The sequence below is a fragment of the Chenopodium quinoa genome, unplaced genomic scaffold (genome assembly GCF_001683475.1).
Source record: "Chenopodium quinoa cultivar QQ74 unplaced genomic scaffold, ASM168347v1, whole genome shotgun sequence".
Lineage (NCBI taxonomy): Eukaryota > Viridiplantae > Streptophyta > Magnoliopsida > Caryophyllales > Amaranthaceae > Chenopodium > Chenopodium quinoa.
In genome coordinates, this window is record NW_018742720.1 from 3,127,500 (window position 1) to 3,155,287 (window position 27,788).

General features: G+C 34.6%; 1 protein-coding gene, 1 long non-coding RNA gene and 1 other non-coding gene across 4 annotated transcripts; 1 reads left to right on the forward strand and 2 right to left on the reverse strand.

The window, feature by feature from the left end:
• Positions 1–411: 411 nt before the first annotated feature.
• On the reverse strand, positions 412–483 carry TRNAP-AGG. Its single transcript has one exon. It is a non-coding gene; the product is annotated as a tRNA-Pro (tRNA).
• Positions 484–579: 96 nt separating this feature from the next.
• LOC110723213 lies at positions 580–4,171 on the forward strand. The gene is made up of 2 exons (XR_002511684.1): positions 580–826; positions 3,794–4,171. It is a non-coding gene; the product is annotated as an uncharacterized LOC110723213 (long non-coding RNA).
• A 3,653-nt stretch (positions 4,172–7,824) lies between these two features.
• LOC110723214 (E3 ubiquitin-protein ligase SHPRH-like) lies at positions 7,825–27,441 on the reverse strand. 2 transcript variants are annotated; one of them, XM_021902555.1, is made up of 19 exons: positions 26,395–27,441; positions 26,096–26,302; positions 22,878–22,939; positions 19,661–20,138; positions 17,361–17,561; positions 16,581–16,836; positions 15,635–15,875; positions 15,351–15,514; positions 14,699–15,250; positions 13,378–13,544; positions 12,523–12,739; positions 12,237–12,434; positions 11,815–11,931; positions 11,357–11,602; positions 10,240–10,420; positions 9,736–9,932; positions 9,475–9,626; positions 8,629–8,899; positions 7,825–8,341 (listed from the first exon to the last, which is right to left on the reverse strand). In XM_021902555.1, exons 1-19 carry the CDS (start codon positions 27,189–27,191, stop codon positions 8,087–8,089), a joined length of 4,959 nt encoding a protein of 1,652 aa, XP_021758247.1. In that variant the 5' UTR covers positions 27,192–27,441; the 3' UTR covers positions 7,825–8,086. The 2 variants fall into 2 exon arrangements, with proteins under 2 accessions (XP_021758247.1, XP_021758248.1); XM_021902556.1 differs by lacking the exon at positions 22,878–22,939 and having other exon boundaries at positions 26,395–26,555.
• Positions 27,442–27,788: the final 347 nt, after the last annotated feature.

Here is a 27,788-nt window from a genome sequence, read left to right on the forward strand (position 1 = left end):
CGGAGCCAAAGGGGGGCTGGTGGAGGCCCGGCCCCCTGTGGCCCAAGTGGTGATATATGTAATGTTTAGTTTGGCCCCACTAGAATAACTAATAAATAGCTAATATTTATCAGGTTCGATTCCCCACTTTGAGCGTTTTTTTATTTTGTTTGATAATCTATACCTATACTTAGTATTTAAAAACACAAACCACACATTACTCATATGCCACATGTCACCACAAATTAATCATATGCCACATGCCATCTTCTTTATCAAAAAATAATGTTTATGTCTTTATGCATTCCGTAACTTGCAAATTTAAGTAAGGAAATTAAATGTTTCAACTACACCAAAATAAAGTGGTAGTCTTTTCATATCCTAAACTTAAAATAAAGTAATAGTAAAAAAAAAAAATTGAGTTAAAAAAAAGGGGCATTCCGAGAATTGAACTCGGGACCTCTCGCACCCTAAGCGAGAATCATACCACTAGACCAAATGCCCATTCTTGTAGCATATTCTCTCATCAAAATATATAACCTAAAATTCTTTATAATGGGCCCGACAAAGTCCTCTTGTTCCTCGGAATACTCAAATACAAAATCTAATATAGAAATCTGACCCAATTTACCATCTGAAATCGCAAATTCATCTCCTTCAATTTTAGGGTTCTTACCAAAATCCAAAAAGTTTGAAAAAAAAGGGGAATTTTCTGAAAATGGTTGGAGCATCATCAACTGGAATGTTCAAGTTTTTGAAGCCATCTATGAGACCTCAACCTACTGATATCAAAGCCGCCGTTGGTTGGGGTGTTGCTGCCGCCACTGCTGGCCTTTATCTTGTTCAGGTTTTTCTCTTTCATCCCTTATTATTTTGTTGATTTTTTTGGTTAATTTGATTGAAATTTGAATTTTTTGCGTGATTTTTCATCTGGGTTTTTTTTATTGAGTGGGATTTGTTTGTGGGGTGATGAAATCCTTTTGATTTTGGTTTGATAGAAGTTGGGATTAGATCTGATGGGTGTGAATTGATTTGATGCAATTATGTGTATAATTGTTTTGCATTTTTGGTTTGTTTTGGGTTGATTTACATCTATAAAGGTGGGTAGAAAGTTAAGGTTGACTATGTTCGAGTAATTAATAGCAGGATTGTTGAAGAACTTTTTGGGTTTAAATCTTTGGGATTAGTTGATTGATTAAATGTTGATATTGGTTTGCATCATGAATTGCATGAATTATGTAATAGGGTTCTTCTAATTTACGAATGTGTTTGATTGGACTCTTTGATTTGTGTTTATGTATTCAATACTAGTGGTGAATCCTTGACATCCCAACATCGGTATGGATACTTTGACACTTATGAAGATGGAACTTTGTTATATGATAGTTGAGTCTGATACTAGGATGTGATTTCTTTTCTTGTTAACTTCTAATTTATGCTCATTTATGGAGAAATGCGTGTGATTTGGTTATTTGGGTCAATTTGGATGATATTAAAGAAACATTGTCCTCTGTAATCAAAATATGTAGCTCAAACATTTAGCTTTCAGGTTGATCTTTTTGGTTGAAGCAAATTGTTGTTTTTTCATTCTAAGTCATTGGTTTAAGAGGATTTGTGATTCCTTATTTCCCATTTGACTCGTTCCTTGAAGAGGTTATCCCCATGTGTTGTCCTTGTCAATTGTTGCCTCCATCTGAAGTTAGCATTGGCAAACATTTGAGCAGCTAAATTTGCAGTATTAGCTACTTTTATGGGGCAGGATCGGTGAAATATGAAGCAGTGATATATACAGACATGTAATGACTTGTGAATTTGATTGCAAATCATAAATGAACCTCTATGGGACTAGGTTTTTACTCACCGATCTGCATTATGCTTTTATAGGGAAATCTCTTTCTAAAAAGCATTGTTTTACACGTAGTACTTCCTCCATTCTGTATAACTTGTACCATTTAGACTTATACCCTATTCACAATTTTTTTTAATCATGTTTTGTGATTTATATGCAAGTAATTGTGTAGTCATTTGGAATCTTATCAAATTCAAATCAATTGATACTTTTAAAATATCAACTTATTATAATCTTTATAAGTGAAGATTATACATATTTACCATCAAAGCTACGCATTGGTTAACAGGAAAACCCTAAATGGTGCTAGTAAAAAGAAAAGAAGTATTTTTTAGGGGCAGCGTTTTTTTTTCCACTTTGATATGCTTTGAAGCAAAACCTTTCTAATTTCTTGTTGTTAGATCAATCATACATGTATGAGATTGTTGAGAAAATTTTAACACTCTTTGAAAGTCCACTTGAAGATAATGAAGGAGCACTTTTTCCTTGGAAATTTTGAAGCAAGTTGACACCTGAAATATCTTTGATTCTGGCATTTCTTGTTTAGGTTTTGGATTCTTATTAAATTACTTGAGAGATTGGAGAAGACTAAGCTGTAAAAAGGTTTATGGGTTATGGTGTTTGTATTATTTATGTTTAAAGCATGGATGGCGTAAGTAGGTGAGTGGCTTATTCAAGCTATAAGTTTGAGCTGAACTTTTGTATTTAAAGTTATTTTAAGGATATGCTTTGGCTGCAAATTCATATAGGAAATCCAGATTGGTGCTGCTGTAGAATTCCTATTCCGATGCATTTGTTTGTGTATTTTTGGAATATTGTTTAGTTTGAATTTACATCGAAGAGATAAAGTACAGGGGACATGAGTTCTATGATGTTTTGGATCTAAATTGGAGCTGTACCAACCCCCTCATCCATCTCAAGTGACACTAGTTCTATTACTGGTTTGGAAATTGGAAGTCATGGCTCAAAACTAGCCCCATTAGCAACCTTTTAAAACATCTCACTAGCAGTTATCCTACCAGGCTCTGCTCTATGACTTTTAGAGTCTAGATCTTATGTTGTGATGGCACTTGCACTCAGTAACTGGTATGTACTTTTAACAGTTTGGGTAGGAGTATTGATGAGAGTTTTTTTATCAGTAATGAATTTGACTTATGTGTCAAGACTCAAGAGGTGTATAAAAGACTCTTTTGATCTAAGCATGGAAATTTGGCTATGGATCGACTAGGACTTTTGACAAGAGGTGTATAACAGAATCTTCAATCCAGTGGCTTTGATATTTTTGAGTGCTTGCTTGTTTGTGTTTCTCAGTTGCGTGACATGCTTGTATTAGTGGTACCAATGAACCTATGGAAACACCATACATAAAGCCTTCATAATGAAAGGATATGACTCATATCAGATTTGATTATTGTAACTCCCTCCACCATTCAATTTAAATAAGTTTAGATAAACTAATCACAAAAACCTGTGGAAACACCATATCTTATCCCTCATAATGAAGGATTTGGGTTTTATTATTGTGACCCTCACCATTACTCGGTTTTAATATGGGATTCAGGGAAACTAATGACAAACCAATGATGCATTACTCACGGGAGGAATTCTGACAACTTTTTCTGAACATCCTTATTTAGTTTGTGCAGCTGTTTGTTTCGGATGGAAAGAGTTCATTTGGAATCTGTCTTTTAAGATACACTTGTATAATATTCCTTAGATGGGCTGACCAAAGTACTTGTCAGTTCCGTAATTTGGTGATCGTAGTTTAAAAAAAGTTCCTATGTAACATCACAGATGTTTCCTTTTGATCTTAAATATACATATGATTCATCTACAATCATAACCTGGAAGACATGGAATTTCTGTTATATCATTTTTTAGTATGTTATGTATAAATGTGGTTATCATTCATTATCTGTTCATGCTATTTTTTCCTTATCTAACCATTTCCGTTCTTTTTTGCAGCCCTGGGGTTGGATCAAGAGGACTTTTATTGAAAAGCAAGAAGAGCAGAATTAAAACATGTTTTAGCTTGCAAAAGTACCTCCAGTCTTCAGAATATATTGAACTCAGCCTTGAATCTAATAAATACCTTTTTTTTTTTTGTTAATTTCTGCCAATCAGATTACAAGGCTTTTTTGTCATGAGTTTTGGCAATCGACTATGAAATCGAATTTAGATGATTACTGTTGATCGTTTGATGTTTTATTTCATGCTTGCAATAAGCACTTCTGATTTCTATTGGAGACTGATTTGCATGTAGGTTATCCTGGCATATCACTTGCTGTACATTTTTTAATTTAGTTCTGCTGAATGTTTTCAGGATTGAGAATTCAATATTAATTTATTTTTATATAAACTAGGGCAGCCAATGCGCGCGTTGCGCGCGGAATGGCTAGCCTTTGCAACTTAATTTTACTTGTCTTGTGATTGCATTTCACATGGAGGAATAAAAGACCGGCAAAAGAATATACTATCTCGGGTTACTCGCAACAAAGGAATATTTTATGTCTCACAAATAATACCCCTTTGTTGCGAGTAAATTGAACTACAGGTAGTATTTCTTTTGCTTAGGCATTGTTTGTAGTCGTGCTAAGTTGAATGTTATGTGTGAAATATCTCGTATATTGAAAAAAAAATCTTTATTTTATTATTTGTATATGGTGATTCTTTTAATTAAAATACTATGTAGAGTCGTTGTAGAATATAATTCATAGATTTTCAATGATAATGCAGAAAAGGAACAAATGTTAGAATTGTTGTTTGTTTATTTTCGTAATGTTGATATTAGCATTACTTAATTGTAGTGGTACAATGCGAAATAGAGAAAGAATCATCAATGATGAAATCGAAACGACCAATTCCTAACCCACCACAAAGGCTAACAATATTAAACAACCGTTATATATTGGTATTGTCAATTTTTTTTGGCGACAATTTGATTTGGAAATATTTGGAAAGGTGGTGAACAAAGATGTGGAATTTAGTACTTGGAAATGACAATGATAGTGTGGAGAGAGAAAGGTAAAAGCTTTCAAGAGCTGGAGTCATGGAGAGGAGGAGAGAAAGCTCAAATGTGTAAGGAAATGTAGACGAGTAAGAACTATTTGAAGTTGGACCGTTGGAGTACAAAGTTACAAATAAGAGTACAAAGGTAAAACACATTTTGAAGGGTAAGTAGGGTACAAAGATAAAATAATATTTTGAAGGGTATAAAAGTCCATGCACTATTCATAAGAACAACTTTCTACTTTTTATAAGGTAGGGATACCTATTCCAAAATATGATATATTTCTGTGATAAATTAATAATAAAATTATCATCAAAGTCAACATATAAATAGTGAAAAGGGTTAAATTGTATTATGCAAAATCATTGAACATTCTAGAGAATACATGAAATTGGAAGCAAATAGATCATGAACTTTAGAGAACATTATGTCATTATAGCCACAAGAAGTCAAGAAATATTGAAAAAAAATTTAGTTCTACCATCTTCTAACCATACCTTTTGGCCACCATCTTATCTTCTATATATAAGTGATGTTGGGCATACAATCAAGTATTCACATAAGAAGCCATATTAGTACATCATAATATAAGTCTTCCCCTTATATCTTGTATTTGATTAATTTGAGATTTTCATTTTCAAAATTATATATATATATATATATATATATATATATATATATATATATATATATATATATATATATATGAACAAATATCTATTTGTCATAAATTATGTCAAGTTTTTGCGTTGTATCAATATTTAACTAATTAAATTTATGTAATATTAGAAAACCTAATACGTATCATAATGCTTATTTTATAAACTCTACCATTTATTTATTAAATCTTTAAATACATGTAGTATTTTTTTTAAAATTTACTCAATCATAAAAAAAAATATAGGAATTTGTATTTTTAATGATTTGTCGTTGTTTTCTTTCAAAATTTTGTAGGGTTATGTTTTTCAAATGAAAACAATTGAGGGATAACTCGGTTGGTATACCGTTATTTTGAAACCTTTTTTGTTGATTTCGATCAATGTAAATTGATTAATTATACAATATAAAAGTTTGATATATTGTGATGAATGTACATAAAATAACTCATATGTGAAACCTAACTTTTTTGGATTGAACCTTTAGATCTAAGTACAGTCCCGTCCTTGAAAATCAATGATTTCGGGTATTATTCCGGGTTTTTGATTCGATTTGGATAAAAACTAAGGTTTCTGTTTCATAATGAAATATAATTCCAAAATCATTTTTTTTTAAAATATATATATAAATGTTAGCCCTATTTCACTCTTTATCTTTTAATACCATTCTTTGATTTCTCTAACTATCGTTTTCAATCTCCCTCATACCACATCGCATGACCAACCGAAACAACCACGCCCAATCGCACGAGGGAACGACTTCAACTGTAATTCGGATTACGAACCCAAATTTACTTATGCGAGCGACTTCAGTGGTGCTTCACTTGTCAAGAAAATTTTTTATTTTAGTTATGACATGTATTTTCATATTTTATATTATATATTTTGAATATTTTTTGACTTTTGATTTTGATATATTGTTAATTAATTATTGATTGAAAAAAAAAAGATATAAATTTAAATTGTTACAAGTATGAATGTATGATTTTAAAAGGGTAATAAATTCCATAACAAATATTTATTGTTTTGGTTGACATTCATATTAGAGGAGTAAGGAAAAGATCATATAGTTAGAGTTTGCTTTCCGATTCCAAGAGAATTGGGATCGGTTCTACCCCTATCCTTGTGGCTCTCAAACCACAAAAAAAAAAACAAAAAAGATAATTTACGTCGCCGTAGTAACATCATTATTAGTAATTTCCTTAAGAGCTTGAAAAACCTTAGAACTCTTATAAAAAATCTGAGTCCTACGATTATAATCAATCGGTTCACGTCCTTGATCATCACCCATGATTGCTTCTCTCTCTAAACACTCTAACAATTCAACCAACGTCGTTGACCCTTCTTTACATTTCTTGTTCATCTCTCTCCTCCCTTGATCATTTTCAATCTCCTTCAATTCTCTCTCCAATTCCACCACTAATTTCGTGTTATTGCCGCACTTGATCATACCCCCACGAGCTGTTTTTGGGCCCGTTTTCTTGGGTATGGCCCAATTAATTGGGCCCTGTTTGGATTGAGAAATTATTTTTGGAGGAAAAATAATGTTATTGTTTAAGGTTTTTGGGTTTGATAATGAGAACTCCATTTTTATCTTTGTTTTTTGTTTTTCTGCAAAATTAATTGAGGAAGAAAGAGTTTAAGGAAATTTATAGATAAGAAAATTTTGGTTGCTACGTGTCAATTTGTGGGTCAGAATTTGGGTTACACGTGGTGCAATCTAGGGCGATTGAAAGAATTTTTAATTTTGGTAAATTACGAAGGAGGCACGGTTCTCAAAATTCATGCAATAATACAAAATTTGCAAATTAATCCAATTTTTAATGAATTTAAACATGATAATAACATAGTAATGCATGACGCAAGCAGTGAAGTAAGTGTTAAAGATGGATTATACAAGTTCCCAACTTAGGTTTGGAAACTATTCTTGCGTGAAACTAATTCATATTCGATTATCTTATCTAATTGGAATTACGTGATCGAGGATGATATTGTACTCGAATTTTGATACGAGTTTCGTTTGTTCTTTTATCTTCTTGTTTTAAGAAAAAGTTAAAATGTCGTCCTCTTTGCAGAGGAAGTATACACTTCCTTTGACTTTTTATTAATGTACCTACTATCTTCGTTTTATATTATTTACAACGATTTGACATAACTAAATAATATGAAACGGAGATAATATTTGAAATGTCTTGTACTCTTGCTAAGGAGTTCAACATCTAGAATGTAATAATTTGCAGTATATAAGACCCGTTGGATTATACACGATTGTATTTGCAACCAAATTTAATACGTAGTACTACGTATAATACTTACGTAGTTGAAATCAATTGGAGAAATAGAGAAACTGAAGTTAGGCTATATTATTATTTAGCTAAATACATCCATAAGAAGATCCTTGCTGCTTAATATACATAAATTCAGCTTAAAGCTGAAGCCCTAAACAATACTACGAGTCTACGAGTACGAATTATTTTCAAAATAAATAAAAGAATTATATGTACACCTACCTAAATAAACTCCTAGCAAATAAATAGAAAAAATATAAGAAACTGATATACCCAGCACAAATAGTGTACACAGAAGCTATAATCACATTGTAGATTGGCCAAGCCTTTTCTCAGCAGCGATGGCAGCAGCAACAGAAGGTGGTAAGTGCATTAGACTACTACTACTATGCTCGTTACTTTTATCCGGTGCTGCGGGAGGTGTTACTGCAAACAAGGACTCGACATCTTTCAATGTTAAAACAGGCTGATCTTGATTCTTCTTATTCCCACTAATAAAAGAACTGGAATTTCTGCTTTTGTTCAATTTGTAAATGCTTTCTTCAACTGTATCCTTAATCTGTTTAGCCAATGGAAAAAAAAAAGGATAAAGAAACAAAGGTTAAGACTCTGAGCAGAATGAAATTTGTAAAGAAGCATCAATTGTGAATTAAGCAAAGAAAAACAAATGTAAAAATAACTGTTTATTTAAAAAAAAAAAAAAATCCCAAGCTTTCTTCACAGAAAAGTTCTATTAACAACGAAACTGAAAAACCAAACAAAAACAAGAGAATAACACTAAAAACTAAATAGCCATGATACTGCAATGATAAATATAGAATACTTTCAAAAGTGGAAAACACATACTAGAAATCGATGAACAATGGTTTTCCTAGTCTGCCCAATGCGGTGCACTCTGCTGATTGCTTGCGCTTCAACTGCTGGATTAAGTAGGGGCTCAACAAGAATGACATGCTGTGCTTCTAGGAGGTTAAGCCCATTTGCTCCCTGCTGAATTAAGAGGAGTAACACTTGGATAAACTTAGAATCTGGCTTCCGTTGATCATTGATCTCGACACAACCCTTTTCTGTCATCTTTTCTCCTTTGAAAATGCTTAATGCAGCTTGTGATTGTTTTCTGTCATTACAAAATAAAACCATTTAGTAGTCCATCCATCATCAAACAACCCAATTTAAAACCTGTAGGTTGCTTGGACTAAAGAGCTCCCGATGTAAGCTAAACCCTTTTTCAAGAATCCTAAGCAGGATATCAGCAATAGACACACAACTTTGTAACAAACAGAAGATCAAGAAGTATCAGAATACGTGTCTGATAGATCTGGACTTTTGGAGTATCATTCAAAAGTGTTGAAGGATCGAGGGGATGGAATATCGAGGGGATGGAATATGCGAACAATTGCAAAATGAAAGGGCATGTTGTAATTCAAGCAAAGGGAGGTAAGCAGTAGCATAAAAAATAGAAAGGAAACAAAGCAGCCTAGAATATGATTCAAATTGTTCTAAAGCTATGTGTTAAATAGGTTTTACAAGGAAATTTAGACATCCAGAAAAGCTCTACCATGGATGTTATACTTAGACATTCAGACAACTAGACACTTTTGAAAATATTGACACAACATATCAAAAGATAATATCTCCCAACAAACAAAACATTCATAAAAATAATTCAGTAGTCTGAAGAGGCCCCATTACCTTCCCCCTTTCATACGAACATAACTAATCTCATTAGAAGCAAAAGCATGCTCCAACACATCAAGGACGTCATTCCAACTGGAGAAAACAAGAACTTTAGCCACTGGATCGCTTGACTTGATCCACAGGATTTTCCTTGTAATTGCTTCAATCTTCGAAAAGTAAAAATTAACATGAGCCTCACAGTATTAAACTATTAAAAGATAACAATGTTAACAACTATTATGAAAGTCAGACCCTGATAGTTATGGATATGAGTACCTTTGTACTGTATGATCCCTGGACAGATACAGAAGCCACCAGATTTTCACTTTTCACAACAGATGATTTACTCTGGCCATCATCAGCCAAGGCAATACTCTCAAAATCTGAAGGTTGTCGACAAGTAGGGCAAAGCACCCAATTATCATCCATCTTGCTGTAGGAAACCATCTTTCGCTCAGTTATTGTACAGAAACCTACAAAAATAACTTCTGTAATGTAAGTAAACACATAAATTTCAAGCGCTGAAGCCAAATTTGAAAGTCATAAAATAAGTCTCTTCTGACAGCCAAAAAAAATTATTACATGAATTACAAAGGTCAGATATTTTGAAGTAATAATGAATTAAAAACTCTCATATTTGCAAAGAAACTTTCCGCGCAGGAGGAGGGGGGGGGGGGGAGACTGCACAAACCATACTCTTCACAATAATATATATAGATGTTGGCTTGCTGACCAACATCATGATTACCCAGCGTTACTGCGTTATTAGATAGGACTTACATTTACAGCACGTTAGATGTCCACACTGAAACACCATTTTTTGATTTTGCAGAATTTCCTGACATACAGGACACATTTCCTCAACCAATCTGGTACTCTTTGCACTCTCTGGGGAAGGAGTATCTGTTAAAGCAGCTACCTCATTATCTGATTCTTCTTTCTGTTTAGAAACTACTAGTCCCTGGAAAAAAAAGACTCATTTATTGATAAGTCACTTGTAATGGATATCAGTAAAATAAAGGACATAGGAGGTTCAGTTCCCAATGAAAGCCACATAGTTCCCAACAATAGAATAGTACACATGTTTGAACAAGCAGACCATAAGCCACTTTGAACAGAAATGCAACGAAGGTCATATGTTCCTAATGATAAAAATGCAGGTAATCTATAGTTATATACCAATAATTGAAATCAGGTGATACAGATCCAAAATTTTCTTTTCAAACATAGCGTTGTATCTTTATGTAGGATTCTTTTAACATGTAATAGACTGGGAAATCTGAATATGAACTTGTAATTATAACAACAGAAATATAGAGGAAAGCTTGAAGGAATTTTTATTAATACGAAGATAACGGCTACAATGGAAAGATGGCTAAAGCTACTTCCTTGGGGACTACTTCACTACCCTACTACTACACTACTTACTGCTTTCTCCAATAACAACCTCCTTCCCCTTTCCCCCTCTTTCTCTATTTATAATAAAAACTAAGGACTTATTGACTTAACCTAGAGAGTCTAGAATACCCAAAGTGCCCTCCTTAAAACTAGTTTATTACATAACACTGACAAGATAATTGTAATTGCTAAACTACAATCAGGCTTCCAATGCTTCTTCCCAAAACCCTTCATACTTTTAATACCAATTTGTCTACAGATTTCATTTTTTTTAATACCAAATTGTCACCGGATCATTTTTTTAACCAAATTGTCGTGAACTAAAATAATTTTTTTTTTGTTACCAAATTATTAAAAAAATTAAAGCACTTTTGTCAGCTAGAGGCTGAGCAAATGTATACTAGAAGAGTCATCCATGTAACATAATTACATAACCACCAGAGTACATGAAATAAATCATTGGAAGGCATAAATGATGCTATAAATAATAAGCTAGTACCTGCAAAAACCGAAGTTTTCCCCGTATACGTGATAATGTTGCCAATGAAACAAATTTTTCACTCGAATTCTCCACGTTAGCAACTTCAAGTTCTTCCAGGCTTAGAGCATCTATAGAGTTATCATCATCACCGCTTTCTTTTAAGCGTAATCTTGAAGTTGCCATCTTAATTTCATCATATGCACGAAGAACCTGAGCTTGAGCAGTAGCCAACGATCTTGCATGAGCATATTCCTTCTTCATTTCCTGATATGAAGAAGGTAAAAGGTTAGAATAGTACAAGCATCACACTAAACAACTGCACAACTCATTATAAAATCAGCATCAGCGAGAAGCTAAACAAAAAAACACAAAAATATCACCAAACCATGTCATAATTCTCATAATCAAATTCATAAGACTTCAGAAAGGGGCATAATTAGCAACAACTTAAATGCAAGGAACTTGGCATGGCATACCTCAAGAAGTACCAGGTGTCTGCTGGCCGCTGCTATACCTTCTCTCCCAAAGTGTGCCCTGAAATAAGTCCTTATAAAACCAAGGATTATTTCCAATTCAGAGGGAAGTTTTGAATCCTACAAAACACAGTATCATGACAAACTCCATGAGCAAGAAATTAATGGATGATATAATAAAACTGAATTAGAAAGTTTGAATCAAAACATCATATTGATTCCATCATCCCAAACTCCTGGATAACAGATCGCACATAACACGTGGCACAGCTCTAATCACATGCTCTATGTCTTATTTTTGAAGTTAGAAGATAAGGGAGCACAAAGTTCCAACTCATCATTTAAGTGGAAGCACCATGACACTGATTTTACCAGGCAAATACACCACGCTGGGGGAGTAAGGAATGAGATTAAGAGAAGCTCACCATAAACATTTTTGCAGAATCCCTTTTACTTCTGCCTAGATTATTTGGACCTGATGATGCATCAATGTTTGACTTTTGCTCCAAATTCCAATAAAAATGGTTCCTCTCCAATCTTTTCTTCTTTAGATCTACTGCTTCAGCAGACGAGATGAATCCTCCATTGTCCTCTTTTCGAATAAAGAGCCTAGCCTCATAAGCCTAAGATATGGTAGATAAAAACTTAGAAACATGCCACAAGCAGTAACCTCATTGAGTCTCATAATAAATTTACCAACTCAAGACATACCTGGAATAACTCTTCCAATTCACAATGAGCACACAAAGGACCATCCACATTCATATAACAATTTGGACAGTACCGTACACGGTCAACATCTTCATCTCTTGGTTTTTCCATCGTCTGATCAATTTCCAACAGTTGGTCTAATAACCTTTTCCGAGCAGCTTCCAGTGAGTCTAAGCCACTTTGAATAGAGTATTTAAGTGCATCTATACTCCGGAAACTGAAAGGAGATTCAAAAAAGAAAAAAGAAAAAAAAGTTAAAACATAAGATGACTACCCATTTTAGGATGTCTCAATGTAATCCTTCCATTTACCGTCCAGCTAACAACCAATTTTTGTCTCTGTCAAACCAACTCTTTTGCGCTACTACTATCAATTTTTTAATTCAATATTTAACAGCTTCAGTGTTCAGTGCCAAATGATATTTGAATGTTTATATATGGATAAAGTGTTTCAGTAAGATTAAAATTCAATCAATTGATAAATCAGTTGAGAATTCATAGATCAGAAAGACAAATTGGTTGTCAATAAGCATAGCTATTCACCATAACACGGCAACAGTTCAGCAAAGACATCAGCCACACTTCTTAATGAGTCAAGAATATTCAATAGTATCAGCAGGTTCTTATCCATCATAAGGGACATCATTCTCATAGCTTAGAATCAGTCAATGTGAGCTATATAAGAGCTGGCAACTTATTTCACTTAATAAAGATCATCCTAGAGTTTGCCCATTGGCTTGTCATTCAGAATTAAACAAATTACAGAGAATTTCAGATCTCTAAGAATACAAAATGTATAGCATACAAGCTTCAACTCACAACAGTTTGAAGAAAAGACTAAAGATTTAGAACCAACCGGGAGTCAATTCTTGCTGATTTTGTAATGTTCTGGCTGTCTAAAATAGCATTTTCAATCCTCCTTGACAACTCATTAGCTGAATCTCTGTTTTGTTCAATTTGTTGGAGGGCTTCCAACCACCAGACTCTATTCTTGTTTTCTCTGTTGTTTATAGAGTCATCAACCTTCAAAAATCAATACATTTTAGTTTTTAGGCACTCAGAAGAAACAAAAGGCAAGATTCAACCACCAAGTACATAACTAGAGAAAATAAAAAAGAACATACAAGAGGATAACGTGATTTAGTGAAACAAAATTATCCTAGAGAGCAATGGTATTCTGCAACAACTTAGCTCCATCAGGGGGACTACATGTTTTATCATAAATTTGTTTGCTATACAAGAAAATTTCAATTTGTTAAGCGGGCTTTGAGGCAGTTGATGGACCACATGCCTCACCCATACATGAACAACTCACTGATAGTATGTACCAGATACTAAAATTACATGCATTTTAGAAAGCAGGGTACAAATTTGACATGAAACAACACAAAAGCTAAAAAATTAGAAAATCATCTCTCATGGTATCAACAAAACAGCAAAAGTCCTTCATGCCCACCAAAACAGAAGGCATAACAAAAACACCACAACAAAAAGGCAGCCACATGAAAAGGAGGAAAGCTACATTCAGCACTTATCCAGAATTCATGGAACCGAACGGGGCTGCATGCTATGAAGCAAACTGTACCAGTTGTAACTTACAAGTCGGAATTATTAAAATATGAAAAATAATCACATCAAGCACAATAATGTTTCTCAACTATGCCTCGAAGAATAGATACCAAGTGATCCCATATTCTGTTGTCTTAAGGTATCGTAGATATGCTTGAAATGGGATGTAAGTAATGTAACAAGGTACCGTAGAAATTGTTATCTGTTTCTTCACCCTCATATGGACACACTTGGGGGTGAGGATGGTAGGTGCCACCTCCATTATCCAACATCAAGATGTGTAGTATCATTATACTATGACAAATGATCGTCCCAATTGTTAATGAAAGGAAAAAAAGGTCATTATGGCTAAAAGACGCCCATTTCATAATACAAAACGCACAAGCATGCGCATCACAATGCAACGCAACAAACAAGTAGATAGCATAGAAACACAAGTTATGTGTCATAAACTATGCTAGAAGATTTGCAAAAAAATTGTCCTTGCTTATCTTTAACATACCAATGCCATGTTACATTTGAGGATTCTGATTTCTGAACATGCAATGACACACGGTGCATAATAAAAATTAGTCAAAATGAAGACAAAAAGTCAAGAGAGTATATACCTGCATATATGACTTCTGGAACTCTTGTTGAGCTTGTGACAATCTTGAGTAAAATCCAGATAAATATTTCTGTTTTAGACCCTCACATATGATAATCAAGCTTTCAATACTAGATTTTTTAACACCTTCTGAGCCATTTTTTGATGAATTGCAGTTCAATACAGAAGTATCCCTAGGCCTATCCAAAATGTCTTCAGTAACATTTTGAGTCTTCTTTATATGTTCAAGACAAGCAGTGATGCCAACACTAATTTGAGAAGGCATCTCTTCAATTTTTCCAGTTAGCTGCCCCCCACAAAATGATACTAGTTGCAAGGTGTTTGAAGCTGATTTGAGAACCTCAGCGAGATTTTGATGTATGTGGATATTTAACAAAGGGTCCACGCGGAAATCTTCAGAATGTTCTTCCGCTAAATTTAATGCTTCTTTGTAAAAAGAAGCTGCATTAGATAGTTCGCCTTGGATGATCGCTATACCAGCAAGCCCATTCAATGAAGAAACTACTTTCCTTAATGCATCCTCTCCCTCTAACTTAGTTTTACTAATAAGTACCTATAACATCACCCAAAAAAAAAAAAAACACTCTATCAGTAATTAGTACAGATGAATCACTTTCTAGCATGTAAGATGAATGATCTAAGTGACAACACACAGATAATATTTCATCCATGGTCATGGGAGATAGTTGAAGAGAACGTAGTCCAGATCCTCCCACTTGAGGGTGGCAGCAAGCTTGACGAAGCTTCAGAAGTGAGTTTAGCAGCTTTGTGGCCTCCAAATGGGTAACAAAGGGATCAGGTACAGACGACGAGGAAGCTGAGAGAAACAACGGATATTAGTAAATCTCTACTATTTTCCTCTTTTTCTCCTAGTCTAAAGAAGAATGGATGATTAAGTATTTCACTTCATAATGAAGGTTTAAAACATTTTGCAAACCTGAGCAATGTTTAGACAAACTCTGACTTTTGAACCTTTCAAGAACTTCACGAGCAAAATCCACACAAGTTTCATGTTGCCGCTGGTAGAAGTGCTCTTCAACTGCAGAGAACGAAAGCCAGGAGACCTGTTCTTCCTGCGGAGGAAGCTCAAGCTCATCTGCAACGTGTGCCTTTGAGGAGCGCCACATTAACTGTCTGAATATTTGATGTGTGAATGCCATAGCTGCTACATTCTTTCGCTACAAAAGTAAGGTTCACAATCAGGAAAAACAACAGACTTCTAAATGGAAAAGGGAACTCTTCAGACAGCTCCTCCATGCCCTTATACTACCCCCATTTCATATTATGTGCAACGATTGGGTATTTTTGAGATAAAAAAATATTCAATTGTTGCACATAATGTGAAACGGAGGTAGTATGAATTCGCAAGTTGGTTGTGAGACAACAAAATTAGTAAATCAGCTTGAAGATTATTCTTTTATTCTTATTTCTATGGAGGTATTAAGTAATCAGATGCTTTTGGTATCAAATATCTTTTGTAGACAGCATCTTGCAATAGGGTAAGCCATAAGGACTGAAATAGGCGAGTCAAAAGTTTGAAACAGCCTATTCACAACTGTACGGACTACAGATAAGACTGCATAGTTTTGGAATCATGGCCTAGGCAAAAGCCTCCTTAGCAGAGCATTAGGATGATGGTGTGCTGTAAGAGAAATTCAGAAGCACAAAGGATGCACAACCAACTGAACCAAGTATGTCAGACTCCACCTTTTCTGCTTTTTTCTTAGAAAAAAAAAAAATCATCTTGTAATGTAACTAAGAACATGATCGCTCATAATTAAATAACCCCAATAATATCTCCCAGAGTATGGAGTATGGACACATATATAAAACACTAGATAATTAAGATGATTAAAACATTTAATAAAGAAAAAATTACATACCTCATATGGTTCTCGTATAACTTCAGCCCACCACCTAGACACATCAAATGGACTTGCTTTTAGGAATTTGAGAAGACCATATAAATCATCTAGTTTCCTTTGGATAGGTGTTCCAGTAATACACCAGCGATGTCTTGCATGTAGACGCAATGCCATCTCTGCTGCAGCAACAACACTACTCTCGACCATTTGAGCTTCATCTAAGCAAATTCTCCACCATAACACCCTGGTCAGAAGGGTTGGAATCACAGGATACCTGTAACAAAATATACTGGAGAATTCTGTAACTTGCTCATTACAAATCACTAAAGTATCACAGCTTACAGCTTCAGATACAGGATATCCAATGTCTTTCCAAGCGATATATTACACTGGATCATGACAAACACAAAGGCAGAGGAGACATCACTCAGACAGGCATGTGTAAACATGAAGAAATTTCTAAGACCAACCCCCCCCCCCCCTCTAAAACAAACAAACAAAAAATAAAAGATCTAAAAATTTTGGATCCTTTACAACAACAAAAACAACTCTTAAATCAGGAGAGACAGCGTTGAATAGAATGGACAAACTGATAAACTCTTGAATCAGGATTAACCTTGGGCACAGTTTATAAGGATCCAATCACAACAAGTAGAGAAAATTGTAAAGCTTATACCATCCTCTTAAGATATTATATTTTAAGTAATACATTAAGAACGGCTTTCAACTAAGCAGAATGAGTGGGAAAAGAGAGAGAGAGAGAGAGAGAGAAGAAGAAGAAGAAGAAGAAGAAGAAACCTTTTTCCATATCTCATTAAGCGACGATCCCCTTCATGCCTCTCTGAATCATGTGATAGATCATCTCTCAGAACATCATACGTCGTCAGCACAATATCAGCTGAGACTAATTCATTGATATCCAATGCAGTGGAATTTGATGATGACTTTTCTTTCACACCTTCGTAGACATAAGTTCTCATGGAGCCTGGATTTGTATGACTAAGAGATGGATAAGCAATCAATAAGAAGCTAAGAACAAAAGAAAGCACAGTTACATGTCAAGCAAAATTCAGTATCATAAGCATTCCAATGCAATTATAAAGTGAGCAGCAAAAATAGCATGACAAAATTTTCTTGTGTCACTTTGTGCTTGTGGACTTTGGTGCATTATGAAAAGAATTATTGAGGATCCATATAGGAACACAGACCAATAAAATAAAAACAATAGAAACAATCTTGTTTAACTACATAGAGGGGCTTAGAGGACATTCTGTAAAGGATTTTTGAAAAGGCTGTTCTGTAAAGATGATTGAAATTGTCATTCCACAAGGTCTAACAACATCCATTATAGAATCACATAATCCATAATTGAAACCATTACACATATTGCTACAATTGAATTGACATATAATATAAGATTAGACTCTTATATTGTTCCCCTATTACCTATAAATGTTTAAAACCATTAGATAAAATACTTCATATATCATATCTCTTATAGTAATTTGTTATTAGACTGCCACATATATAGTCTCCCTATTCTTGTATATATATACTCCCCAACATTAGTTACAACTCTAAAAGATGCATGACTACATTCTTATCTCAATTTTTCACTATCTCTATATGTTAACACATTGTAAAATTTTAGGTGATAATTAAATTTATTAAATAGCACCATTTAGACTAAAGGCCTGTTCTCTTCAAATTATTTTCAGTTCAGTTCAGCTAAGCTAAGCTAAGCTCCGCTCCGCTCCAATAAGTTCAGTTTAGTTTAGTTCAGTTCTTAATTTCCTTCTCTCGTAAAATATCCAGTTTAGTTTAGTTCAGTTCAATTCAGCTCTAATAAGTACAGTTCAGTTTAGTTCAGCTCAACTCACAACAGGCCCTGAGGTTATTCACAAACTCCCCTTAGACCCTTTGTTAATCGGACTCGGCATTTTAGCCGCCGAACGCGAGTCGACACGACGCGTATGGGATTCGGACACGAAATTCATGTCCAATTCGTCAACTTCTCCTCGGATTCGGCAGAAACCCTAATTCCCAAATTAAACAAAAATGAAGAAGTAAAAAGTAATAAAACTATAGGGCTTTTACTCGTGGGCCTCTGGCGAGCCAAATACCATTCTGATTTTGGATCGAGGGTGACGGAGAAAAGAGACTCCATTGAAGTGTAGGGAGTTTTTAAGGTGAAGAAGAAATACGAAGAGAGAGACAAGAAAAAGAAAAGAAAATGTTTTCACGTGACCCTTACTCTTTATGCTTTAACAGCCTGTATTTTCTTTATTATTTTCATTAAAGGCTTCCTTATGGCTTACTCCGTAGATATATATATATATATATATATGTGTGTGTGTGTGTGTGTGTGTGTGTGTGTCCCCGCACCCGTGTCCAAATTTCGGAGTGAGTCCCCGAGTCCCAAAAATTTTTACTTTGCCGAATTGGACACCTTGAAGCGTGTCCGTGTCAGACACCCGTACCTGAGTCCTGGTAACATAGCTTAGACCATTAGTTGTAATCTTTAAGTACTAAAAAGTATCAATTTTTTAAAATTTTTACTAAAGATATTAACTGTCAAATTTGTGCATTGCTAAACATAAAATCCAATATGGTAATTTGGTAGAATATATATATTGTAGAAAGTATAATTTAGGTTAAAAATATAACCATTTATAATAATTATAGTGGTTTATATGTGCAGCTGAACAATTTAGTTTATAAACATCAATTTCCCAACCAGAACCCGACCCCTTTGACATGTAAATTTACTATCGTAAAGTCAATCCTATTCAATTTGTCAATTCACACTCTAATGGTTGCAAAGCAAGTCATAACACCAAACATCTGCAACTCTACAGCCACAAATTTCTTCCTTTGCATGGACCACATGACTAAGAGAATGTTGCAGAGCTTACAGTACACAACCCCATGACTAGAACATATTTATAGTCTACATTTTCTCCTCACTCATCCCCTCTCTTCCTCTGCCCCTCTCCCGGGATGGACTCAAATCCCCACTCAATTCCATGAATGCATATACAAGGGGGGGGGGGGTGAAATGAAATAAAGAACAGAGATATAGGTACACTAGGTAGTACCGAAGTATTTCAGCATGCCACTGAGGCAGTATGGAAGAAGGACAAATAATAAGGGTTGCTGCAGACTCGATCGGAGAGCTAGTAGCTTGCATCAACTGCAAGCAAATTTGGCACACATACTCATTATTCATTATGACGATATCAGCAACATTCTTCTTCCTTCTGTTACTGTTGCGTTTTCCCTTAGAGGTTTCCTTGGTTCTTTGTATTCCTTCTGAGGGTGAATAACCAACACAGTCTGCATGCTGCCATGCATCACAGACATCACATTGAACCCACAATCCTTCATACTTGTAACTTTCACTAAGTGCACCACATACACATTCAACACGCTCTCTTTTCAGTCTATTAATTCTGGTTTTCTCCTTCTCAGTAATATCTGTTATACCTCTAAAACAATAGCCTTGTTCAGATGATGACTTGCGATGAGCTAATATACATGCAAGAAGCTCAACAGTTTTTCCCATGCCCATCTCATCTGCAATAAAAATAGATAAAACTAGCATAAACATACACCAAAAGGATTTTGCATATGTGTATAGTAATAGGCAGAAAATAAACACATACATAAACTATTCAACTTTTAAAAGCTAAAACTTTTAGCATCTTTACATTGTATCCTATACAATGATACAAATATTAAGCATATAAATTTGAGAAGTGATAAAATAACATGTAGCATCTAATGGGAACAGGGAACCTCAAGGTGAGAGAGTGGGTTGTCAAAAATGAGACCCATCAGATAAGTTAAGTTTTATTTTATTTTTTTTATTTTTTTTTGGGGGGGGGGGGGGGGTGGGAAGGAAAGTTATGCTTTAAAAAACAAATAACTCAAACATAATAAATTTATGGGTCCTCCATCCAACAGTAAATGAGAAGTGATTTTATAAGAGTCTCAGCATTGGACATTTAAGTCTCAAAAATAAAATAGATATTGGGACTCACAAGTCACAACAAGAGGAAAAAAAACATATGAAAAGCATTTGAGCGGTTGAGCCTCTAAAGTAAAAAACTTCTAGTGATGCTTGAACAACTCTAGAGTATAAACCTTATCATAAGAACACCACAAATCCCTCATTAGAAAAATAAATTCAACTCACATCTATTAGGTGAACTTGATGCCAGAAACTTCAATACCATCATATATCTTAGCTTCACAACTTCAGCGATGCATAGCACTTGAGCCTTAGTTAAACTACTACCCCTTTGTGTCCAATTTTCTTAGTAGGGAGAAGTCAAAATGGCATTAAAATAGATGGGATTGAAGAAAGCTGTTGGCCTGATAACATTCCTATTGAGGTTTAGAGACGTTTGGGAGAAAGAGGAATTGAATGGTTGACAACTTTTTTTCAACAAGATTTGTGGATGTATAAGATGCCTTTGGAGTGGAGGAAAAGTACTGTAATACCCTTGTATTAAAAGTTTAAAACAAAGGTGATGTCCAAGATTGTGCCAACTATTGAGGGATCATACTAATGAGTCATACTATGAAACTTTAGGAGCGAGTGATCAAACAAAGGTTAAGGAAAAGTGTGAAGAATATTATGCGGTTATGCCGGGAGATCGACTATGGAGGCAATCAGGCAATACATCTTATGAAACAGCTAAAGGAGATTTATTGGGATAAGAAGAAGGATTTGCATATGGTTTTTATTAATTTGGAGAAGGCTTACAATAAGGTACCAAGGGAGATACTTTGGTGGGCTTTAACAAGAAAAGGCATTTCGTGGAAATATATTTACATCACTAAGGATGTGCATGAGGGAGCTAGCGTGAGTGTGCTTACCTTACTACTATTAAGAAGACTGAAGAGTTCCCTATTACAGTTAAAGTTTATCAAGGTTATACACTTAGCCCTTTTCTTTTTGCCATAGTCATGGATGAATTGAGAAGTTCAATTTAAGATGATATACCATGTTGCATGATATTTGTTTATGATATGGTGTTGATTGATAAGACAAAAGAAGCGTGGAAAGTGAGTAAGAATCTTTGAAATCTAGCTTGAAGGTAAGCAGAACTAAGATGGTGTATTTAAAATGTAAGTTTAGCAGAGTGGAAAATAGGGAGGCAGAGGTGATAAGGTCTTCCGATCAATTATTCAAAAGGATAAAGAATTGGATGGAGATATAGCTCATAGGATCAAAGAAGGCTGGTTAGAGTAGAAGAGTGCAATGAGGTTTTTATATTGTCCTAACATGCCTTATAGATTAAAAGTAAATTCTACCAAATGACAATTAGGTCTGCATTGTTAAATGGCTCAGAATGTTGGGTTACATCCATTGAATACAAGATGAGGGAGAAACGCTTAAGGTGATTTGGTCATATAAATGGGAGACCAAGAGAGGCTTCAGTAAGGAGGGTTAAAGAATGGCAGAGTGTTGGGATCGCGAGGGGTAGGAGAAGACCTAAGAAAACTTGGAAGAGGGTGGTTGAGAGTGATATGAATACTATGAGGATTAAGGAAAATATGGTGTTGGATAGGCGGAGAGGAGGGAGAAAATTCATGTCGAGGACGTGTCAAGATTTTAGTATTTACTTTAATTATGTAATCAGCTCATGTTTTTGCAAACTTTACTATTTCATTTGCAACCTTTATGTGTTTTACTTGCATGTTTTTCCACTTTTTTATCCCCTTACCAATCTTTTAATATTCTATTAAATTTTTGTTCGTATTCTCTATTTTGTTTCTCACTTTACACACCTTTTTTTCCAAACTTTTATTAAATTGATTATCTTGCTATGCTCTTTTTCTTTTACGAACATTTCCTTATGGTGATTCATGTTAGCCAACCCCAAATCATTTTGGGACTAAGGCTTTGTTGTTGTTGTTGTTGTATAAAGTTATCTAATACTCGAGTCAACTCCGAGATGTGAAAGAACAACCAAGCACAAGAAAGAAAAAAATAAAACTTAGCATAACGGGAGCACATCTTACCCAAATTATTTATTAATCAATATTCGTTATAAAGTCACTATTTAACATTTTAATTCACACAAAATAATCTTTAAAAACCACTACATCAACATGGACCCAAACATGAACATGGTTTTTGAAAAGGAATTAAAACATGATTCACTTTCCCAAATTGCAAATTCTTAAGTAGTACCTATATAAACAATTTACACTTAACAAGGTGATAGCTACATTTACCAAACAAAAAAAAAACACACACACCAAAATACATAAGAGATTATAAAATTAATCAAAGACTCTTACCAGCAAGAATACCGCCAAAGACATATGAAGGGGCGATCTCTTGACACAAAGAAACGTTCCCACTAGCAAAAGAGAGGGGAAAAAGAAGGAAAGGGATAAGAGAAAAGGCTAGACTAATGGAAAGAATGAAATTAGGACAATTTCGCTCTAAGTGAGAAAAAAAAAATTCAAAGAATATAAATAATAGTAATAAATAAAATAAAAAATAAAAAAGGCATAAAATAGGAAAAGAGACATTCAACTACAGCAATCATACTTATCCTTCGTATTTGAAAAGTCTGCCTAAATAAAATTGGGGGGAAAAGGAAGGGGGGAAAAAAGGAACTCTATTGAGACATAAATGGAAGGAAACCATGGTTTACACATGAAATACTTTGCCCTACTTATCAGCCAACAAAGACTTGGCATGTTTGACTAAAATTATCCTACAGTCCACCACTCAACAACAAATTCCAATCAGGTATCAACCACAAGAACAGTGCTTAACTATGAAGCACAAACTTATGAATTTTTTGCATCATTGTGAACCACCCTCAGGTTCACAATGATGCATCATCCCAATTATCCCGATAATGCAATGATTTCAAAATTATTCAAAAGATTTGCCCCACATGTATCCAGGGGAATAGTGACATAACGACATTGATGATCCTACAGTTCTACCTCCCATATCATCTATGTGAAACAAAGATGGCCCAGCATAACATGAGCACCCCAGTAGTCAGCACCATATTCTCAAAGATTGACACAGCACAAGACACGACAGGTAGCCCACAGTTCAACACATTCAATTAATACAAGGTGTACAGACTACTGACTATGTGTACAGTGTGAGAAAAAATTGCACATACATGCTTCTCATTCTAACCAGATATCTCCACTTACATATTTCATACCTCTCTAGGCCCTACTAAATGTTGTGACCACATTATTGCATCTTCAATTTCATGTTTCATCACTTTTAAGACAGGCTCTATGATCCATATTTGAGTATCACTAAAACCATAGGCCCTTGTAACCACATTATTTCAAGGTAAAAGAATATTCTATGAGACTCTTTGATCCATATTTGAGTATCACTAAAACCATAGGCCCTTGTAACCACATTATTTTAAGGTAAAAAAAATATTATATGCCACTCTTTGATCCATATTTGACTACCCCTGCTGTACAGCCTGTACCCCAATAAGAGCATCATAGGTTATGGAAATACAAGGTAAAGCTGCAACACTATCAGGGGCCTAAAATTAAGCAAAGGGGATCAGTGATAGTCATAATCATATAGTTTTTTCAAGTACATATAACTATAGAAGTTACATTTCTAGTTCATATTAGAACATTTAGGGGCATATCTGCATGGTTTGCTCAAGTTGTGCTATACTACTCTCTGTTTTCATATTTTGATGTTTTTAGGTGATTTCGATTCAAATAGATTATCTTGCACGAGGATCGCAATGCATCTCTTCAGAATAAATGAGTTGGAAGAGAGGAAAATGCTTATGAAATAACTCGTGTTCACTCTTTGGCTCATAACTTTTGATCTATAAATAATGGAGTGAATTTAATTGGATCGGAAAACAGACTTGAAGGTCACACGCCAATATTCTATGAGAAAGGAGCTATTTCAATGATTTTTGCACACCCACAAGTTTTCTTGAGCGCACCACCCCAATCAAGCCAAAATCACTAGTTTTAAAAGTTGGTTTCACACTCGATTGGGGTCAAATGCAAGCGGAGCCCAAATTCTTCATTTTTAAGGATTTTTGTTTATTGCCTATTAATACCCATTGTAAAAGCCATGAAAAAGGATGCCTTGTTTTTAGTGTGGTTTCTTAAGAGCTTAGAATGCTTTTAGTTAAATTCCAAAGTACACTGAATACAATAATGCACCTTTAGATCTCTTTCTCCTTGAATGAGAAATATTGTAATTTCAAAGGTATTGTTCATATTTGCTTTTGCTCTCTATTCCTTTATTGCAATTATTCTATCTAAAGATTTTTATAATGTCTTCAATTATGTTTATTGCTTATGTTATTTTCAACATGTATGAGTAGTTTAATTTTCTAGGGTTGAGAATCTATGAATGAACGAAAGGGATTAAATTTAGGTGAAGCCTTAATAGTAATGACGCGGTCGGCTACATGAGCCAAGATTTCATCTCTAGTGATCATCAACCATGCTCCTCTCTCTCTCCCTACCCTTCTCTCAAGGTGCTTCTTTAAACTCGTTTTTACATATTATCCTCGGCTCCTTCCATCTAAGTCACATTAGGTCTCACCCTCTTTAAGACTATTCTATTCCCACTATTCTATTTTCCTTTCCGTCACTTCATTTGTTTTTCGTTTCACATACCAAACAAGTTTCTCCTCTTTATATTTACTGAACTTAAATTATTTTTGCTAAACTTAAATTAGTTTACTAAACTTGATTTATTTTTATTGATTCCCTATTATATTTTATTATTTGTTCTTTGAAGTTACTGAACTAAACTGATAAATTTATTTGAGTGTACTAAATATTATGTTTTAAAGGGGAAGATAGCAAGGCTTTAATTGGGTCCCATTCCTCTTTCTATTTTAAATTAAAACATTATTTGCTTGGTTCCACAAATATTAATGGAGGGTAATTACAATTTATGTTAGCTGTCGATCGGTCTATCCTTCCCCTTCCTTTTATAGTTTTATTACTTACACTTTTATACTAGTGTGAAACTGTAAACATCATACTTTTTATTTATCTATTACCACAAATGACATTGCTCTTCATTTAGCATTTTTTCTTTATCATTGTATATCCTTTGTCTCTCATTGTTAAGACTTAAGAGTATTAGACTACTAGTATTAACATCATTATCATTGTAAAATGAAATATTAGTTGTAGTTGCAACCATCATCCTTTCCTTATTAATCGTGCTTATCCAAAAATGTTTCAATATGACTCTATTGCTATTGTCGAACCCCTCTTTAATAACCTTTCAGAAAATGTCGATCACAAAGAGCTAGTTAGAAACAACTGCTCAAGTAATTATAGGACACGGATGCATACATATTGACCATCCCAAAAGCCTAGTTTATGGATCCAATTTCTTCTCATTATTTAGCCTCAAACCATAGGGATTTTCTCTTCATCCTCTGAAGTAAATGAGCTGGTTTTTTTGTGGGAGAGAAGACATTTGCAAAGAATATGTAACCAAAAAACGAAGAACTACAAAGACATACCTAAATGGGTTGTAGAACATTTTCGACGGAGACTCCAAAAAATCCACAACCACACACATAGGAGGACAATAAAAATTATTTTCCCATGCAACCGAATCCTGCAAAGCACCCCTCTCCCTTTGTACCATCCAACAAGCAGCCCGACGTTGATATGGTCTAAGCTCAGGGAGTAAATCAGGCAACTCAGCATCCAGCATGGGACAATCTCTACATAATACAGAAAGCATAAATGGTTAAGTAAATCATCTAATGAAGCACGCGTATTCCAAGTTTTCAACAATTCCATATAAAACACTCACTTTGATCGTTTAATGGCTTCATAAAATCCACCAACATCAAAATTTGAATCTTTGAAGCTTCCATCATCCACCTCCGAATTCAAATCTTCTTCAATTTCACTCGATACATGAACCCCATACCGAGCCTCAGAAGTTGTCAACTCGGGCCGAAGCCAAGCCATTACACTCATCATGCTCTTCTTCCATGCTAGCCTAGTGTTATCTAGAAGTGATGTACAAGCACTAAATGCATCTTGAAGTATCTCCACCCTAATCCTAAGTGAACATACATCCTCACATAACCTAACCCCGAAAACCGGCCTCAATGTCAAGAACTTCATACTAACTAATTGAACCAACCCGGTAATTCCGTCATCACTACCATCAAACTGCCCACATACAACCACATCACAAGCTTCGATATTGTTAACTACCCTCCTACTAATAAACTCCAAATATATGTTTTCAGACGAAAACACAGGCCAATACCCTGATTTTATTCTAACAACACGCTCATTCACATCACATAACCTAACCCTTAAGCAAATTTCCTCATTCAATTCAAACCCAATAAATTCAGGACTATAATTCAAATTATGGAGTACAATTTCAGATAAATCTCTGTGTTCTAAAGAATCCCAACTACTTTTATCAACATCAAAAAATAAAGGGGGGTTTTGAATATTACCAAAATCATCAACTTTGAGATCATTAGCTAAACTAGCACCTGGGTTTGCTGTATTTTCACCATAATTGCTTGTGCTTCCATTCTCAAAAAATCTCACAGAACGCCGGGGTTTCTTTTTTATCCTACCCATCTGAGAACTTGCCAAATTCAATCAAAAAAAGCAAACATTGCAGAAATTTGTTGAATGAATTGAGTTTAGAAACCCAGAATTATGGGAATTGAAAGAAAGTATTGATCTTTGGTATGGGTTGTGTAAATTAGAGTGATAACTTGAACAGAGGGAGTTAAGAGTCAGGAGAGCAGGAAAAATTATCTCTGGGGATTTTGTGTAAATTGATGAGTTTGTTTGTTAGTTACGAGTGAAAAAAGAAAGAGTCAACCTAAATTTATCTTCTATCATAAATTTATCTTCTATTTATCCTTCTATCATAAAAAAAACTACTTGTATTATTTTAAAAAAATAATAAAAATTGTCTCGTTTTATGAAAAAAAAAAATGAAAATCGACTCATGAGCGGTTTTCGAGAGACGAGAGTCGGGGAAGGGCCAAAGGGGGGGAGGAAGGCTCGAGGGTGGGCGATTTACAGGATAGAGGAAGGGAGGGGAAAGTTTTTCGAGGGTGGGGGAACGCCAGTTGGCGATTTGCGAGGACGAGGGAAGGGTGGGGTGGGGTTCTAAGAAGAGAGCCTAGTTAATATGTCATATTAATAAAGCGGGGTTAATATGGT

Coding starts and splice junctions, on each gene's coding strand:
- LOC110723214 (XM_021902555.1), bottom strand. CDS start 27,191: ATGGGTAGGATAAAAAAGAAACCCCGGCGTTCTGTGAGATTTTTTGAG. Junction 20,139..22,877: donor CTTTGGCGGTATTCTTGCTG/GTAAGAGTCTTT, acceptor TTTTTATTGCAG/ATGAGATGGGCATGGGAAAA. Junction 11,603..11,814: donor GACACCTGGTACTTCTTGAG/GTATGCCATGCC, acceptor TCTTCATATCAG/GAAATGAAGAAGGAATATGC.